Raw genomic sequence first — 19160 nt, 5'->3', positions numbered from 1 at the left:
TGACCAAATAAGGGCATCCATCGATGTCTTGTTAGGGTCGAAGCAAACATTTTATAGCTGCTATTCATGTCGTTTGTTTCTTCCTCAGGGCCTCTTCCCCCCCAGAATCTCTCGCTGTCCAACGTGACGACCAACTCCGCGCTGATAACCTGGAGCCGACACCCAAAGCACCTCCCGGATGGTTTTGTGGTCAACGTGACCCGAGGGTTAAACACCCGGAGTCGCTTCCTGCCCAATGGGAAGTTGCTATCGTATACCCTGCGGGAGCTGACGCCTGGACAACAATACTTTGTCACTCTCACGTCCGTCAAGAGCGCCGGAGAGGAGCAGATCCACAGCAAACCTCAGCACTTGGCATTCGCCACATGTAAGAAATCCATGCTGTTCTAATGTAACACTTTTAATTCAAAACATTTTTTTAATTCAACGCAGTGCCAATAGAGGGTCGTTTAGGAAGAAAAGAGAGGCTAAAACTGAATCAGTTCAGTCGCACAGTTAAACCCCAGAAGGCTCAGGACCTGGGGGGGGCAGCGATGACGGAGCGTGTTGAAGAAGTGCCCAGGTTGGTATTAACATGTAGGAAGAGTGTTATGTTGGATGGATGGTTGACACACCTGTGATGTTACAGATACCCAGAGCTGGTCGACAGAAGAGGAAAGATAACCACGAAGTTGAAGCATCTGCCAAGAAAAGTCATTCGACATCGAACAAGTAAGTGTGACTACATGTATCCTGGGGAGTAATATTTAGTGTGCTCATATCATCCCTGTTTAAAATAATTAAAAAGTTTAAAAAATCTATCTAAGGTACTTGTATCAGTGTAGACCACATGTGTCAAACCGGTCCAGTAAAGGGCCGGGGTGGTGTAGGTTTTTGTTCCAACCAGTCAAGCACATAAAGTTGAACCAATCAGGCGTCTGAAGACAGTAATCAATTAATTGTCAGTCAGGTGTTGCTTGTTTAAGCCGACACCTGATTGGTTAACTCATGTGTGCTTGACTGGTTGGAACAAAAACCTGCACCGTCTCGGCCCTTTTCTGGACCAGTTTGACACCCCTGGTGTAGACTAACCTAACGTGCTCATTTAAATTTTTGCAATTTTCCGGTCTGGCTGACCTTTGATTCTTAAAGTAATGATTATCACTCGTTACTTAGTTTAGCGGATTGGTTCTTGTCATAATATGGATTCCAAGAGTTGTTCAATAAGACTGTGTTTCAACCTGACTTCTCACAACACAACTGATGAACCAACTCCATTAAAATTCATGGAGAACGTGTGTGTCGTGGCCATGGAAACCACACAGACTGTAGTGGGAGTGATATTTTGATATAATGCACTGATGTTCATTTGAAGATAAACGTCTTATTGACCTATAACATTACACGGTCAGATCCCTGTGGTGTATAAAGAACCTTAAAGTAGTGATTCAGAGGTGGATTCATTCAAACGTGCGCCACAGAAGGCCTATGTGTGAAATGCACGGCCCGCCACGGAGTTTTACTAAATAGGCATGAAAATAAAGAAAACACATTGAATGAAAGGGCGTGTCCAAACTTTTGGCCTGTACAATATTTCAATATTTTATTTTAGGGAATCCAGTATTAATACATCCATTGATAAATGTACATAAAACCACCAACCACAGCAAGAGGCTGTAAACACTGGTTCTACTTGGGGGTTCTGCCTGTTAAAAGAAAGTTTCCCATCGCCACTATCACACTGATTCACTCATTGTTAAGTGCTGGTAGCTTTTTTTCTTTCCTCTTATATATTTTTATTGAAACAGAAAAGTGTCTTGCCATAACTTTCTTATGATGTCACGCTTTATCTATAAAATGTTTTCTTCATTGTAACAGTTCAGTTACAAAGCCAAGTTTAATGATGAAGATAATGTTAAAAACAAGTTCAATAATCTGTGATCATTTTGTTAAACAGCCAAAACTGAACTGTGAATAAATTAAATAAAAACTTGACGAAAATGACACATTATTTAAAACCAGCATTTTGTTTTGCAATGTGCTGTGTAAACATGGATGTTATGCCCATATACAGAGGCTATCTCCTAATTGTACTTAGTTCAACAGTCATTTTAATCGAAAGACTATTTCTTTTCTATAACATAGAGTAGTGATGAAGGACATTATGATTGTGGTAAAACATTTACACGAGGAAGCTACACTGAGTGTTGTTTCCATATCTTGATTGAAATATTTTCAATACTTGATTCATTTCATTTGAAATGTGTAATTGCTAACTCATGACAGGAAATGCTTCTCCTCGCAGAGCCAGAGCCACCGATCAGATTAGAGCGGATGGAGGAGACAACAAACAAAATCAGTCTGGCCCTGGAGATTCAAGACGAAGGGTTGAGGACAAAGCCTGGTAGGTGTTATGAAGATGGCTGCGGCAGTTGGCAGATCTGTGTGTGTGTAACTCACGCCAGCTGCTGTGCCACCTATTAAGGAAACCGCTTGAATACAAACACTTGATTTGTTTAAAGATCCTCACTCCAGAGAGTTATTTCATTCTTTCAGGGTTAAAAGGGGGAAGTGGAATGCCCACGAGCCATCAACACATTCTGTCCGCCGTACATCCAAAAGTTTCTGTGTAACAGGAGACCCCGAATCACTTAGCCGTGTTGATGCTGACGGCAGCTGTTGTGTTTCAGAGACGCCCCAGGACTGTCGCGCTCTCTCCTGCCTGAACGGGGGTTCGTGCGTCAACGACGGCGACGCTTTCATGTGCGACTGCGCAGCCGGGTTCAAGGGCAGACAGTGTGAACTGTGTAAGTGTGTTTGACTCTCGTGTATACACACAAAAGGAAGAGGACGCAACAAGGATTAAAGGGAGATTTTGTTGATACAGTTTTCACAAATATGCACTTAGAGACGCGTCTACCTGCTGAAGCCAAGATGTCATACTGACTGATCACAGCTGCTCTTATTTTCTCTCAAGGATGACGTTTAAACAGAGAGAATGATGAAATATGAAGAGGAATTTACAGGATTATTCATATATATATGTCATTAATGTTAGTTTTGAATATCATTTAATTCAGGGGTCCCCAACCATTTTTTGTACCACAGACCAGTTCAAGCATTATAATCATGGACCGACGTTCAGCTATAAAAAAAAATACAATAGCATGACCTGCAAAAAAACCTATAAAACAAACATCTCACCATAACACTGAATCAGCAAGAGCTCTCGACTGGTTACAACTAGATGTTTGTGTATTTGTATGCATATTTGATTGTATGCAGACGATGGTGCTCTGTATGTGTGCGTCTCCGAGCTTTAAGAGACTCTGTGTCAATGTGTGAGTTTGTGTTTCAGCATCATTTATATGGAATGAAGGCTCGTTTCTAGAGTTTGTGTTTTACTCATTTTCACTGGTAAAAATTCACAGGCTAATGTTAGAAAATCTGTTTTCTCGTTCTGAAGAAGCACTTTATAGGCCGTAATAATAAATTGAACTTATATATTTTGTCTTTCCGTGCGGTTCAGTGACAAAGAATTACAGACTGATTTAGTCTATGAATTATTCCTTATTACTGGTTTGATTACTTGTTTTTATATTGACTTAGAAAACAGAATTACAGCCTAGAATCTCCTGACATATAGAAAATAAGTGATCACAATAAGTAAGTAAGTAAGTAATTTTTATTTGTATATATATATAAATATATATATATAACAGAGATTAAACTATGTTTAACTGGAAGAGCACTGAAATGGTACAAACCTCTGTCTAGGAATGTATTTTTAAATCAAATCAAATAAGTTCAATGATTGTGTTGGTTCATGGTAAATAAAATGAGTAGCCTGTAGCTAATTCAGAGCCAAAACACTGCTTGGTGAATGGAAACATACAAACTGTATCCCAAATGTACTTACTCAAAATAAGCAATATTTGAAATTGTTTTTCTAAATTATATCCTGAACAAGTTTAACTATTTTTAAAATACTTAACAGTGTTATTTTGGGTAACACTTGTGAGTGTGTGAGAGAATATTTGAGTCCAGTTGAGGAGCAGAGAGAGTTGATGCTAGGATTGAACCTTGAGTTCTTGGTTACTATCGTTAATGTCAGAGCCGGTACCATTATAGTGACAGGCATCTGTAGTCACCAGTGAGCTCAAGTTGTCATCTATGGATCCATTTATTGTCACCGCCATCACATGCAAGTTCATCAAGTCATTGTTTTCCAAGCTTGACCCATGAGCAGCGTCAGTGAGAAGCCATACAAGTCAATGTCGATGGAACTAAAGTACATATAAAGAACATCACCAAAGCTGAATCCACTGATGTCAACCGTTCCTGAAAATATATTAAAAAACAATCTTATCCAGCTCCTTGGCAGAAGTAATTATAATCATACAAGCAAGAGAACGTGCTAATAAAACAAAGAGAGAGTTTGAAATTGATCCTTGACTTTCTGCGTCAGGATCCTGCCAGGTAACGTTGAAAAAAAACCGAGGCTCTGAGTCATCAGATCAGAAATGCAGATTAAAGCTGCACTGAGTTGACAGGAGGTTTGACGACTGAGTTCATCCAGATGTTCTGTGGCGGCTGGTGAAAAGGAGTGCGAAAGAAGGCGAATTAAAAGAGAATGAATACATGCCACAGCAGTTTATAAAAGTCAGTTGAAGTGGGACGGTATTAAAAGATCAAGACTCTTTTGTAGTATTTAAAGATGTGGCGTGGGAGTCATCAAAATGTGCTTCCCGTACGCCGATGATGTCATGTTCACCTAATAAGAGGAGTTAGTGAGTCACAACTGATATTTGCTGCCATCACCGCAGTAAAACGCGGGTCCATCCCTCCGTCATGGATCCAACACGGAGCTATTTATGGACTCCTGGTGTCACAGTTGACCCCTCCATGTTGAGGAAGGGCTTTGTTGACTGGAGCGCTGCAGGGCACCCGTGTACTGTACAGTGACACTGTGCACACAAAGATGTGGATTACTTGCACTTCACCACTTTACATTCTTACATTCAGACCATCTGTTCATCACTCTGGTTCTTCTGAAAACTCTGAATAGATGATAAAGCTCTCAGGGCTTCATTAATAAAGCTTTGAATGTTGTTTTGTTACCAGCTTTACAGTGACTGGGGCTGCTCTACTGATGCCCCCACGCTTGAGTGGAAAGCAAATTAATAAAATAAAACAATTGACAATATAAATTTGATTTATATTTTATGTTTCTCAACAATGTTTGAATGTCTTCCTGTCAATACAAAATATTTAAAAACGTTGCTTTTGATGGATGTCAATGATGTAAACTTTGACTTTGCTCTGCTTATTTTATAATAACTGTTGTATATTTGAGAATGTATATAGAATGCACGTACTTGAATAATATTTATGTTTATTTTTAAATTCCAACTTTTATTTATTTAATTGAATAAATTAAACACCTAAATTTAATTTCTTGGGCTTCTATCTCAGGACACAGCCCTAAACAAGCAATAAAAGAAGGATAAATGGATTATTGAATAAATCATCCGTAACTATTTATACTTATCATTAAGACTGCCATGAAAAAATATAATTTGCGAGTATTTTTACATCAAATACAATAATGTTTTTTCCCCTCATAATTGTAATTTATAATGTTTTCAATTGAATAATCTTTTCAATTGAATAATATTTTCAATTGAATAATATTGGATTATTGGACTATTTTTTGAAAGTTGTTTTCAGTTTTTAAAAAATGTAATTCTTGTTTTCACTCAAGGAGAGTTTCACTGTCACGAGAATGAAACTGTCAAGATATATATACTTCTTTTTATTCCAATACATTTATTGATGTATCTTTGTGGAGTAAATGATACGGCAATCAATACATTTTTGCAATGTTGAAAAAAAAGAGCTACAGTGAAGTCTGGAGTGTCTGTAAGTGGGACAACAAGGGTTTTTCCAATTTAAGGGGCTTTTTTCATTCTAGAAGCATGATGAATGCCTCCATCTGGTATTTGATTTCCTGAACGGGACTATTGTCCTTCTGAAAAAAACTGGGATGCATGGGATCAGAATGAATAACATCCTCTCTATCTCCTGATGTGAGTTTAAAAAGAATTAAAGGCATAAGAGATCACGTCCGTTCAAAAATCTTTGACCTCATATTGATCTGAAGTTTCACGATACTGGCACGGATTGACTATTTAAAGGTTGTTGGTTTGATTCCGTGATAAAATGCACCAGACAAGGTGATGTCGAGTGTTGGACTTGTAATGTGAAGTGTCTCTGAGCTGATGAATCTGTGTCGGTGAGGAGCCGCCGGCCCCTCTCGACTCCTTCCTTCAGATTGTTTAAACATTCCTCTCCTGGAATCATCCATCAGCTGGAGTGAAGAGCACACAGGTCCCTCCCACATGACTCCCAGAACTGACTTCAAGTTTCCCCCCTTTTGACGACAACACTCATGTTGTGTGTTTGCTGTTTACAGTGTGCCAGCGAGTACCACACCCCTGCACCCGCCTCTACTCCGAAACAAAAAGTCTGCCTGTGTGGGAGGACGGTGTGTGCCATTACGTGTAAGTCACACATATGTAACGTGTGGTTAAAAACCACCGACAACGTCTCATGGACACGTGTGTGTTTTTACAGGTATAAAAGAACTTACAAAGTACAGCAGGATGTTTGCTACAGAGAAATGTGTGAATCCACTCTTCCGAAAAGGAGTCAAAGTGAGTTTAAAATAAATGTTTTTGCACATAAAAAGGTCGATCGTCACAACATCTCTTCTCTCCGCAGACAGAACAAGCAGCAGGCAACAATAAAAGGTTTGTTTTCTGAACCTGCTGGGTCATAATGCGGGTGATGCATATCACAAGATTGTCACTCTGCCCTTCTCTCCTTCCAGAGCTATTGAAGGACGAGCATCGCTGGGTTTCATGTGACAAGCTTCAAACTCCAAATTAGATGTTGATAATGTTTTTGCAGTAACTGGATTATGACCTATTTGTGCAAAAAGTCATCTCATCAGCTCAACACTCACGACTCTGACTCTCTCAGTTTGATTTTGGGATGTTTAAAAGTGTCTTCTCTTCTCATTCACCAGTGCTCGGCGTGTTCTGTGTAAAATACATTTCCTGTTTCTGCTCAACTATGTAAATAGTGTTCATAGGCCATTTTGTAGGTGAATATTTTAATAATAAAACTGTTAAAATGTTTGAAACGGGCCTTTTGTTGTGTATTTTAATGGAAACAACCGTTTCAAATGTGTTCTTTATTTTGTAATCCATTTAAATTTAACGCAAAAAAAGTGGATATGAAGGTGGAATCGGAGTCAGGTAAAGCACCTGCTGCAGTCGGAAGAGAAGAAGTTATTCTTGATTTTAGTAGTTAAGAAAAATCCACGAACAGAAGGCAAGAATATTTGAAAAGGTAAAAGTTTAGCCAGTGAAGAGTAATAGAACAATTGTTTTATACATATACAAGTAGGAAGTGCTGGGAACCATCTGGCATTCAACATTTTGTCCATGTAAGCAAATCCTTCTCAGCAGGTCTAAACTAAGGACAAGAACATCTGGATTCTTGGTTCGCACAAATATCAACTTATGCACATTGATGCTGGACTTCGTCTTGTTCATGCAGAGTGACACAGCACGTTGAAAAAAAGATCCTCTTGCTAAACAATCTGGCAACAGTTACAGTCAAACGCACCGTACTGTCATTGAACCTGTCCTGGACCTACAAATAAGATGCTCTCATTCATTGAATCCCATGATATATTAAAAAAAACATCTTTAAACATTGAATTAAATAAAATGCAACAGGTCAAAGTGTGAAACAAATCAACTAAAGTATTATTCAAAACTTCAGCAACTGCAGAAATGTAAAGCTTTAGGGGAAAATGTCAAGTTTGGGCTGTTTGGACCGGTTGGTTCTGTACCTTCCCCTGACCTGCATCCTATGTAGATGTTTTTGGAGGAAAGTATACAAATATATACTAGAAACGTAAGAAAAAGCGATGGATAATAATAAAAAATGCCACTTGGAATTCTGACCCGCTCCACTAGAAGAACTCGCATTTCTCCGATCCTTAAAACTCTTCCCTGGCTTCCAGTTTCTTTCAGGATCAACTTTAAAATTCTGGTTCTTACTTTCAGATCTATTCATGGTCAGACTCCTCCTTACATCAGTGATCTGATCCAGCCTTACACCCCAGCTCAGGCTCTGAGGTCTGTGGATCAGAATCTACTGATGGTTCCTCGCACACAGTTCAGGACCAGAGGAGAGAAATCCTTCCAGACTGTTGCTCCTAAGCTTTGGAACGATCTTCCTCTCTCTTTGCGCTTGATGGATCTACTGACTCCTTTATGAAGCATCTTAAGACATTTTTATTTGTTCAGGCTTTTCCTTGATTTTCTGGAACTCCTGTTGTGTTATCAGTTGTATCTTGATCTTTAAAGTATATACTTTATTGAATATTGTTCTGATTGTTTAAGCGCTTGGTCTGGAAAAACGCTATATAAATAAAAATGACTTACTTACTTATAAAAGCTTTCCTTTATTAAATCAGAAATGTGTTGAAAATCGGGCGTAATAAGCGACCAATGTCTTTACACAAAGCAATATAAAACGGTGACTTGATTCATTCAGTTGAACATCAGTCAGAATCTGAGATTGTATGTGCTATTTCCGACGGGCCCTGAAGGCAGCACTCCCCGTGTCGTCCCCCGCCCCCTCCTGAGTGCAGTGAGGACTATGGAGGGAGAAACTCTGGATGTTTGTGACTTCAAAACACTTTTCTTTTTACTTCCTCTCTAGTCGCACAACTTTACTGTAAGTTAGTAGACTTTTTTGTTTTAAACTTCGTGTTATCGTGAAGTTTTAGCCAGAGTTTTTTGCGAGGTGAGTCCCTAAAGAGAAGGACGAGCTCGACAGTTAGCGACTAAATTTAGCTGCTAGTTGAGTTCTTGCTAGTTTAGCATCGGCGGGTCAGGGGGGAAAAAAGGAGTAAAAAAAAAAAGCACGGGCCGCTGGGAGACGGAAGCTAGTGATGTTGCCTCCAGGGATTAACTTCAGATACGGGTGAGAGAGAGTGAGACACAACGAGCCCGGGGTCATGTCGGAGTGGAACCGCGGCTCCGGGAGCCCGGCGGAGACTCGTCCGCTCTCGGTGCCGTGGAGGAGCCTCTTCCTCCTGCTGCTGCTGGAGGCTGCTGGCGGCCTCGCCAACCCGGGCAGCCTGTCGGGATCCGCCGCCAACAACAGCGTCAACATCTACATGAGCGTGGAGGAAGTGAGGAAACTTTTGGGTGAGTTTGTTCTTTTCAAGGCCTTTTGTCACCAACGTTGACATTGACACAGAGTCCACTCTCGTCATGACAGTCCACTATCTGTCCAGGTCTACTTGTTTATTACATTAAGATAATATTGATGATAAATGCAAAGATAACAAATAAAAGTGGTGAGTATTACACGTTACTTGTTTATTATTTTATTGAATTACTTTATTAGAAAAAAAAAACGTACTGAAGTCGAACAAAAGTTCTTGGGAAAACCAATTCTGTGTGACATAAGTCATTTTTATTTGTATAGCGCTTTTCCAGACCAGGGTCACAAAGCGCTTAAACAATCAAAACAATATTCAATAAAGTATATACTTTAAAGGGCAAGATAAAACAGGAGTTCCAGAAAATCAAGGATAAGCCTGAACAAATAAAAAAGTCTTAAGATGTTTCTTAAAGTGAGTATTGCATGTTACTTGTTTATTGTTTTATTGAATGACATTATTAGAAAAAAATACATATTGAAGTCGAACATCAGTTCTTGGGAAAACCAATTCTTGTGTGCCATAAATGTAAGTAATTTTTATTTGTATATAGCGCTTTTCCAGACCAGGGTCACAAAGCGCTTAAACAATCAAAACAATATTAAATAAAGTATATACTTTAAAGGGCAAGATAAAACTGAAAACACAACAGGAGCTCCAGAAAATCAAGGAAAAAGCCTGAACAAATAAAAACATCTAAGATGTTTCTTAAATGAGGATAATAATAATAAGGTCAATATAAATTGGACAAGCCATATTGAGTAAGACTGTGGAGCCATCATGGATGCGAAAGCGACAAACTACCGTAAATATTTGATCTTTAATATTTCTTGAAGACGTTTACTTGGAATGTTAAGTTTCAGAGACGAGTTTTTCCATCAGAGGTTTCCATCTTAACCCATCTAGATCATCTTTCCAAGTCCCCCATATCAACTCCAATCTCCTTCTTTACCACATCCATCATCGTCTTTTTCTTTCACCTGTTACCTCCATTTCATTCTTCAACCAACATGGTTAGGTTAGGTAGAACTTTATTGATCCCTCAGGAGGTCTCCTTTGGGAAATTGTTTTTTTTCCCAAATTATCCACAGCAAATACATCCATTTTTCATAAAAAATAATCAAAATAAAATCAGAACAAGAACAAAGAGTAAAGGAAAGAACAAGATGATACAATCTCAGTCTAAAGATGGCCAATGTATTTCCTCTCTCTTATTCAATTTTTATTTTAAGAGAGTCAACTTTACTTGAGATGATGTGTTTCTAAAAGGATGCCGTTGAATGAGAAGCATGAACTTTGTTTGTTGTCCCTCCTGTCACATGAGCTGCTGCAGATTTTTGATTCGACATGTAGATAACATAATGATATCAATGCTAGGTTTGATTGATGGAAATCATTTCAAAACGACTCTTATTTGTGTCAAACACTGACACACTAATACTTGAGTGTTCTTAAGTGGGTTACATATCAGGATGTGTAGTATGTAAACATCAACCGTTTGTTTGCGCTTGGTTGGAATGTAAACTGAAATGGCTACAACCCTAGAACTGGCTACTTATGTTGGTGTAACCTGGCATCTGAATCCTTATTAAAAAGTGTGGAGCGAACACATGATGGTTTGCATCGTTCAAAGGGGGAACATAGCATGTGTGGCTCATTTAGTTTGATGGAGAAACACATTTTTATCCCCTTTCACTGATTTTGTTTGTTTTCTACACACACTAGAGCCAGGAAAGGTTGGAAAAGTTGTACGTCTATTTTAAACATGTACTGTTGTTTTAAGCATTGCAAATTAAACTTGGAACACAATTTCTGTTAGAAAACCTTTACCCCCTTCATAGCAACAATAGTCTTCAATCTCACCAGAGCGACTATAATACTTCTCTTGCAAGGTTTTTTTTTAATACTTATGAGAACAATTTTCTGTAAATGTTGCTAATAATCAGCTTCTATAGTTTCATCTGGTTATAGGAATTGTTGCTCTGTACAGAATATGCCCAAATAGATCAATACTATGATAAACCCCCATGTGACTGTCGCAGTATTATATATATATATATATATATATATATATATATATATATATATATATACATTTGCATCATCATTGGTGGCCTGATGGTGAGGAAACCTTTTTTAATGTAGGCCAACTCTATTCTAGAATAATGGAATATGAGTCTTTCTTTGGTTTTAGGCTGTAGTGTAGTTTAAAGGTATAGTTCAAACTACACTCATTTTCACATTGACTAAGGGTTGGGATTATTTTCAGAGTAATCTGTTCTAATTCTAGACAAAAATGTATGTTCATTTTAAAGTAGCGACTGGAGCTCAGCTGTCGTTACGGGTGTAAGAAAATATAGATATAACGATATATCGTTATATTTTTATTCACAATACTGTATCGATATTTAATAGCACTGTATCGATATTTAAAAAAAATATATATATATACTGTATATATATATATATATATATATATATATATATTTGTGCTGGCGCAGCAGCGTCTCTGATGTGAACGGAAGTGTGGAGGAGGAGAAGTCACTGTAGAAGATTCAGCAGCACTGACTTTATTAAACATCTGAAGATGTCTAAAGACTCATCACGACAAAGAATATGATCAGATCCTAGAAAGAACAAAGCAGTTTACTTTGCTGTTCTGTAGAGACAAGAGAAACTTTCAGTCGACGCATGTAAGTCAACAATAACAAACGTTCTTGTTTGTAAATGTTGACTTCATCATTGGAATCTGCCTTGATCCAATAAATTGATAGTTTAATAGTGTTTTAATAAAGGCTGACGGCGTTGAGTTCCATGTGTGTGACGTCACCGGACCCTTATCTTATTCAACAAACTTCAGGACGGTCAATGATGACGCAAAAATACATTTAACAAGTTTAGTCAGTTTTTTGTAAATAATAACTTTGAATTATATGTATATTTAAAATTATTATAACATTTTTTTTAATTCAAAGATCACAGATCAAATTATTAGTTTTTTTTCCAAAAAATAAAAACAAATAGAAATGTAGAAATGACCAAATGGTAGAAATGATATGAAAAAAAAAGCATACACAAGGCTCCAGCTGATTTTGGACTCATTTTAAAACAAAGTTCAAAGTTAAAGAATTAAACACTTCACATATACTGTAACAGTACGGTGGTCCTTCTGTTGGGCCTTAAGCCTGTCGCACCTCCAACGTTGCCAGTGGTGGACTGTACATGGCAGGCCTGAGCCTGACCGCATACCTCAAAGAATTAAACACTGACAGAGACTGGATATTAAATGTTGCTCCTGGTTGTTAGAGACTGTTAATCCACTTTATTGTTTATTGTTAATTAAGTTGACAATTTTGTAATATTTGGAAAAGCACTTTAACATTTCATTAGAGAACGTATTTGCTCATTTATTTGTTGTAAAAGCCAGAAAAAGTGGCGTATCTTCAAACGAAACAATTTATTTTTGTTACTACAGTATCGCAATATATTGTTGTGGCTACAGTATCGCAATATATTGCAATATATCGCAATATATCATTGTGACTACATTATCACAATATATCGCAATATATCGTTGTGACTACAGTATCGCAATATATTGTAATATATCGCAATATATCGTTGTGACTACAGTATCGCAATATATCGTATTGTCACACATGTATCGCGAAGCGTATCTATCTATCTCCAGATTCTTGCCAATACACAGGCACAGTTCTCGTTCATCTTCGTCCAAAATTATACACTTTAAAAACATAGAAACATCTCCATACTGTCAATCTTGTATTGAAGCCTCGACATGAGGAATTATTCGGATAAAAATATATATACTGTATATATTGTTTGTTTGTAGCGTAAACTCCCAGTCTCTCTGCTCTCTCATCTAAACAAATTACAACTTAAAATATAGGTTTTATGTTTTTTTTTAGAAAAATTCTAATGTTGAGAGGCTTGAATACAAGGTGGACATTACAGACAAGATACATTAACATGAATATACATTTCTGTGTCAAACTCTAAAAAGGAACAGATTATATAATCTATATATTATATAATCCCAACCCTTAGTCGACATGAGGGTGAGTAGAAAATAAGTGAAGCTTGTACGTTGATGAACTATCACTTTAAGTTATTTGAAATGTACTCCTTGATGGAGGAGACAAGGAAATTAAACCAAATTCAAACCAAGTATAGTTTTTTATTTCCCATTACTCGACCAGATTAGAAAATAATCTCCAATCCCCCAGCATCTGTTAACTTGGATCATTAAGGTGGAAAACAAAGTCAAACTAGCATGATGGTGGTTAAATGTAAGTTAGTGGTCAGAGCTTTGAGGGTTGGCAAGTCAGTGTCCAGCAGGGCTTTCATCGGTATGAAGAGAGTCACATCCTGTTGGTCCACACGAGCCAGGGGCCCATCTGCCCGTCAAGGTCTTCCTTACAGGGTGATGTCATGGTGTTGTGAACTGGGTCAGCTAGGCCGGTGCCAAGGCTGAGAAACTTGTTGAATGTCAAAGTTTATTCAAGATGTGTTGTGGCTGCTCCTCAAAACTAGTCATTTAGTGCCCGTTCTAGTGTCTAATGAAGGGTTCCAGGCTTTGAAGCAGAATGTTTTCGTAGAAGGAGGGAAACCAACATCTCGGCTTCTCACAAACTCTTCTTGTGTTCGGCTCTCACACGCAGCCAGCTACCAAACATAAACTCTACCTGTGACATTTTTGCTCTCAACCTGAGGCCCAAATTCATTGACCAGATGAGGTTTGACCTGAAGCGATTGAAATGTGTTTGTAAAACCTAAAAATAAATACCCAACATGTGTCGAAAACCACCGACCGGCTCAACCCCCGTCTGGTCGCTTTTGTTCCTCATCATGTTGTAGTTATTTTTCTGTTTCCAGACGGGAGCCTCTCTTGTGGTTCGCCTGGATCCGCATTTGGTCGTATGGAGGAATCTCTCGATGTTTGACAACTATGCATGCTTAGCTTAAACATATGTGGGAGCGCAACGTTCCATGATGCAGAGGAATGTGTGTGTTGAGGTCGCCCGCCACACTTAGTTAAATTTGGCATCTTAAATGAGTTAAGATGCACTGGGTGGTTGTTATTTTCTTATGCAGCCGTTAAAAAAAACATTGCTTTTCTACCAATGGTCAGTACTTGATGTTCTGTCTTTCATGTTACTTGGTTGGAAGTCGTTTTTTGCTTTAAAATCATATTATTATTATCATTGTTCTTTTAAGATTTCTATTTACATCAATTAATCATTCATTTTAACATTTACAATTAACATGCAAAAATTCACAGCGTTGTTCATTTTTGTCTTGCAATTTAACTTCCAACTACTAGATGGCAGCAGTCATTATGTCCTCCGCAGCCTTCCGCGAGATCCCAGCGATGACTGAGTACGAGAGGATACAGTCGACTCCAGCAGCTTTCAAAGCTGATGTTGGGACATATTGTGGTTTCAAAACAAATTAAATAATTTAAAACTTCTGTTCTTGGTTAGTTTTCTGTAAATTCTGCAATGCCAGAGTCAAATACATAGACAATACTACAAATGTATCGTTCCTGCGGTATTGCAGTATATAGTATCGTTGCCTTGTATCGTGATGTACATCAAATCACAAGATTCTTGCCAATACACACTCCTGTTGGTTGGGTTTCTGTGTTGTGGGCGTCATGGCTCTGATGGTAATGTGGTTTGCTTGTTGCCTGAGAAGTTTTGCGTTCAATCCCAGCTCCGGATGAGATCGTGGCGTTGTGTCCCTGGACAAGACACACTACCCTGTTTGCTCCTGGTGGTTCATCTGGCGTGCTGTGTCGCAGCCTACTCCCACCAGTGTGTGACTGTGTGACAATGGGTGAATGCGTAACTTAGTGCTTTGTCTTGTTTCCTCAGGACAATGCGAATTATTAAACGACGTTTTAAAAACCACAAGGGTTTACAAATCAAACAAAAATAGTATATTATTGTGTCTTTCACGCAGCCAGACAACTTCGTAAAATGCGCTGCTATTGGTCGCTGCTCAGTCTTGGTGTTTAATATCAATATGACAATATGACAAAAAGATTTAATTAAAAACCAGAATGTGTTTGTTGCTCCTTTTCTGAGAGTCTTTTGCCAAGAAGCTACTCATTTTTATAATCTGTTACAGTGTTGTAGACTAGAGGGTCAAAGAGTACAGCAGTCTGGGTTTAACTAGCTTTTTATTTATCAAAATTATAACAACTACCGAACCAACTCCACAAATCTCATTATACTGTTATTATGACCTTATAGAGTCAAGAGTTTTGTTTATTTGATTGATTTTCATTTCCTAAGCATTGTTTTGTGAATTTCAATGAATGTCAATCAGGTGCAGAGAACGGCGATTTAAACTCAATCTCTCTACTACTCTCAAAAGTAGTAAATGATTTTGGCATCATTTATTTTTCTAAATCACATTTAATTTAGTTTTTATTCACAAGCACCATCTTTTATGTTGCATCTTGCCTCGATTTCCTGAGATGATCATTTCCTGTTGACAAAATATTTAGTCAATAATGACTATAGTCTCATCATTGTTTGGGGAAACGTCGTGAGATGAGGTTTTGACAATTTATTCAAGAATCTGGCTTGTCCTTTCGGATGAAGTTAACAGATGTGTCTTCCCTCTGGCTTGTAGGAAACAAAAAAAAAACTGAGCCATTCAAACGCTGCTAACCTTGTCCATGAATCAATTCTGAAGTCAGATTTATGTCAGTGTTCATACATTAAATAAAATGCTGGTTTGTGAGTAAAGCCAAATGGCAACATTACAGAGCAATAAATATCTCTTGTATCATCTGTTCTTTTCCAGAAGAAGCCCTGTCAGTTCTGTTTTTTTAAACTTTGATAACTCTACCAAACAACGTGATTCTCAGGGGGCCTGCAAGAGAGTATTTATAGGAAAAAGTCACGGCTGAATTATAATGTGTTTTGGCATACTGAGCATTATTGTCTGGATGAAGAGCAGGCTGTGTTCAAGATCGTTTTATCCTATGTCAAATGGTCACGACTAGCGAAGCTCAATGTCACTGGTGTTGGTAAGCCTTTTATTGTGTGTTTGAGTCGCAGCTGTCATCTTAAATTCAACTACTGACGTATCAGTTTCAGTGGCCAGACACCAGTTTTAATACGTGAACCAGCTTTTATTTCTGCTACATATGGCTGCGTGATGAGCCTTTATATGAACCGCATTTAGTGGCTGCTGACTGATGGCACCATCACCAGTTTTTATAAAAGCCATTCTGAGTTATTTTGATTTGTAAATTAAGATTTTGAAACCAAATCATCATCATACCAAATAACACTCTGGAATATTTAAGGAGCTCATGGTACACAAAGTATATGTGTTGTAGAGAAACTCTGCGGTGGCTCACCACGTCATCGAAGTTGCTGACTCAAAACAAAAAAGCCTCTACTTAATCCTCTTCCAGACCTCTTTGACATGGTCTGAGCAAAAACAGACTATTAATCTAATTGGAAAAGTTGGTCTGCGAACTGTAACTCGAGAAATGACATGCCTGCAAACTGAGAAATGTTTAATAACAAAAATCTGTTACTGCTTCTTTCTGTCCCCTGTAATTGAGCCTTCAAGAAGATTGTTTATCTGCTCTTGCCATATCCTATAATACTCACATATCTTATCCGGCTTCCCGTATTAAATCCTGCTTAATACGTTTAATATCATCCTGTAGAATCTGAAAATAAGCCTAAAAATATCTCTTTTATTCACTCCTGAATGTGTTACTTCTCAACAAAGCGCACAGTTGTTTTACAGTTAAGAACTGTGGTGAAACCAAATAAACAAGATACTGGCAATTTGTGTAACCTGCGACTGGCTAATGTGTTTTTAATTGCTTGAGCAGATTTGTTGTATCTGACTAGAAGTCGCTTTGATTTGAGACTGATAAGCTCCACCCTTGCCAAGTCCTGTAGCCGCTTTGTCTTGGTCGTGACTTGGCACAAGCTTGAGATTTTGTTCTTCAAACGAAAATTGCATCTTGAGAGTTCCACTGGAAAATTGAATGGCATGTTAAAACTGGTTGTCCATTATTATGATTACTTTATTTAACAGACTAATAACTTATTTATTTTTGAGTTATACTATCGGAACTTTATGATTTTAAGTTAGATCTGTTTTATTTAATAAGATATGTTAAAGAAAAAACAAACTGCCGGTCAGATGGGCAAATATAACCACGTAAGGAAATGGCAGTACTGATACCAGATCCATAAATGGTAGAAACCCACTTGACCCATTTAAAAAGTGATGCAAATTTCTGTTCATTGTCATTGATCATTTTGATTTAAACTTCCTCATTGATTAAAAAAATGTTTGTTTATTAGGGCTGTGTATTGGCAAGAACCTGGTGATACGATACGTACCTACTGTTACTATTGGAACAACAATATATTGTTTCTTTTAAAGTTACTTTTTCTGGCTTCTACAACGAAAAAATGAGCAAATACTTTCTCTAATCAAATGTGAACGTTCTTGTAGGAAAGTGCTTCTCAAAATATTGACATAAATGTGAACTTATATTAACAAAGCACAATGAAGTTGATTAACGTATCAAACAACCTTGAGCAACATGCAAAACTTTGTTTTGTTTTAAACTTTGTTTTTAAGCTAAAATGAGTCCAAACATCAGCTTTAATAGCTGCAGGAGATTGGTGTATCCTTTCTTTCTCAGTCATTGCTGCCATTTCGCTGTTTTTTTGTTACTTTGGCTGGAGAAAAGGGACAAATGTTGTCAACTACTTGCCAGAGGTTTGATCGCACCACACAAATGAATAAACGCTGTGACTATTTGAGTGTTAATTGTAAAATAAAACATCGAATGGTTGTCTTTTATACACACACTGTTGAAATAAAAAAACATAAAATAACTTTAAATTAAAATAAAATGTTATTTCAAAGGTTAAAAATAAAAGGAATATTGAATAGCGATACAGTATCGGGAATAAAAAATATTGTTATGTCGATATTTTCCCGGTATTTATCTCAAGTAAGGGCCTTCAACATCTATTTAAAAATAGTCATATCCCGTGAACTTGCCTGACAGAACCCATCATGCAAGCCTCTAGCGATGGGAAATATTACTTCCTATCCCTGTTTACCAGTTGATTGAACGGCTGAAATAAGCCTGATTAATATCATTGGATCACAGGTTCAAGCCTCACTGGTTTGAACAAAGCTCGCTCTGTCCCAACGCTAAATAAAATGAATTTGCCATCACAAAATTGATCCAAGTGAAACCTGTTTCTTTCCTCCGAGTACAAGTTGTGATGTTCCAGCAACAAATCACCCAGTTAAGAATTGAAGACCGTATAAATCACATACGTGTTGTACGCAACATTTGAGAGGCCACTACTGAGCAACTGCCCCCCCCGTCTTCCTAATGCCTAAGACACAAGCCGAGGTTCTAACAAAGAATCCCTGAACGGTGAAGAATGATTGGCACTCGCATTCATTTCTGTCATGCCACTCTCCAAGGGTCTGCTAGCTGAATGGCGGGCTCCCACTTTCTTTTGTATGCAAGGCATGGAGGGTTTTTTTTTTGTAAAGGTGTGGCTCTTAAGTATTTTAAAAGAAGACATTTCGGCACCATGGCAACAACATGACAATTGAATCTTTACAATCATGTTTCTGGAAACATCTCTATGGACACATGATTGAGGTGTACTTTGTGGTTTGATGTCATGTTGAATTGCAGGTATATTTCTCTTGTGATTTATTTATTCTTTATAAATGATCTAATGCAGAAACTGAAGTCTTTACGAATGTTCAAAACATTCAAGGTCTACCTTTCCGTCACTTTACTGGAATCGCTAAAGAAAACAAACAA

General features: G+C 37.8%; 2 protein-coding genes across 6 annotated transcripts in view; both read left to right on the top strand.

Annotated features, from left to right (window-relative positions):
* The window catches only part of sned1 (sushi, nidogen and EGF-like domains 1), a 29005-nt gene extending 21840 nt beyond the window's left edge, over positions 1–7165 (top strand). For 3 of the 4 annotated variants that reach the window (XM_087784469.1, XM_087784468.1, XM_087784472.1), the window contains 9 exons: positions 89–367; positions 433–562; positions 629–711; positions 2285–2383; positions 2670–2786; positions 6455–6542; positions 6616–6695; positions 6763–6791; positions 6872–7165. In XM_087784469.1, the coding sequence (XP_087640595.1) occupies positions 89–367; positions 433–562; positions 629–711; positions 2285–2383; positions 2670–2786; positions 6455–6542; positions 6616–6695; positions 6763–6788 (902 nt within the window). In that variant the 3' untranslated portion in view covers positions 6789–6791; positions 6872–7165. Of the gene's footprint in view, positions 1–88; positions 368–432; positions 563–628; positions 712–2284; positions 2384–2535; positions 2625–2669; positions 2787–6454; positions 6543–6615; positions 6696–6762; positions 6792–6871 lie in introns of those variants that run through there. The other variant, XM_087784471.1, reaches the window with a different exon arrangement.
* A 1542-nt stretch (positions 7166–8707) lies between these two features.
* ryk (receptor like tyrosine kinase) overlaps positions 8708–19160 on the top strand; it is a 30825-nt gene continuing 20372 nt past the window's right edge. For both annotated transcript variants that reach the window (XM_087784467.1, XM_087784466.1), the window contains exon 1: positions 8708–9272. In XM_087784467.1, the coding sequence (XP_087640593.1) occupies positions 9080–9272 (193 nt within the window). In that variant the 5' untranslated portion in view covers positions 8708–9079. The remainder of the gene's footprint in view (positions 9273–19160) is intronic.

The sequence above is a fragment of the Callionymus lyra genome, chromosome 2, assembly GCF_982586985.1.
Source record: "Callionymus lyra chromosome 2, fCalLyr1.hap1.1, whole genome shotgun sequence".
NCBI lineage: Eukaryota > Metazoa > Chordata > Actinopteri > Syngnathiformes > Callionymidae > Callionymus > Callionymus lyra.
The sequence above is the reverse complement of the archived record's forward strand: the minus strand, read 5'-3'. Positions and strand labels throughout refer to the sequence as shown.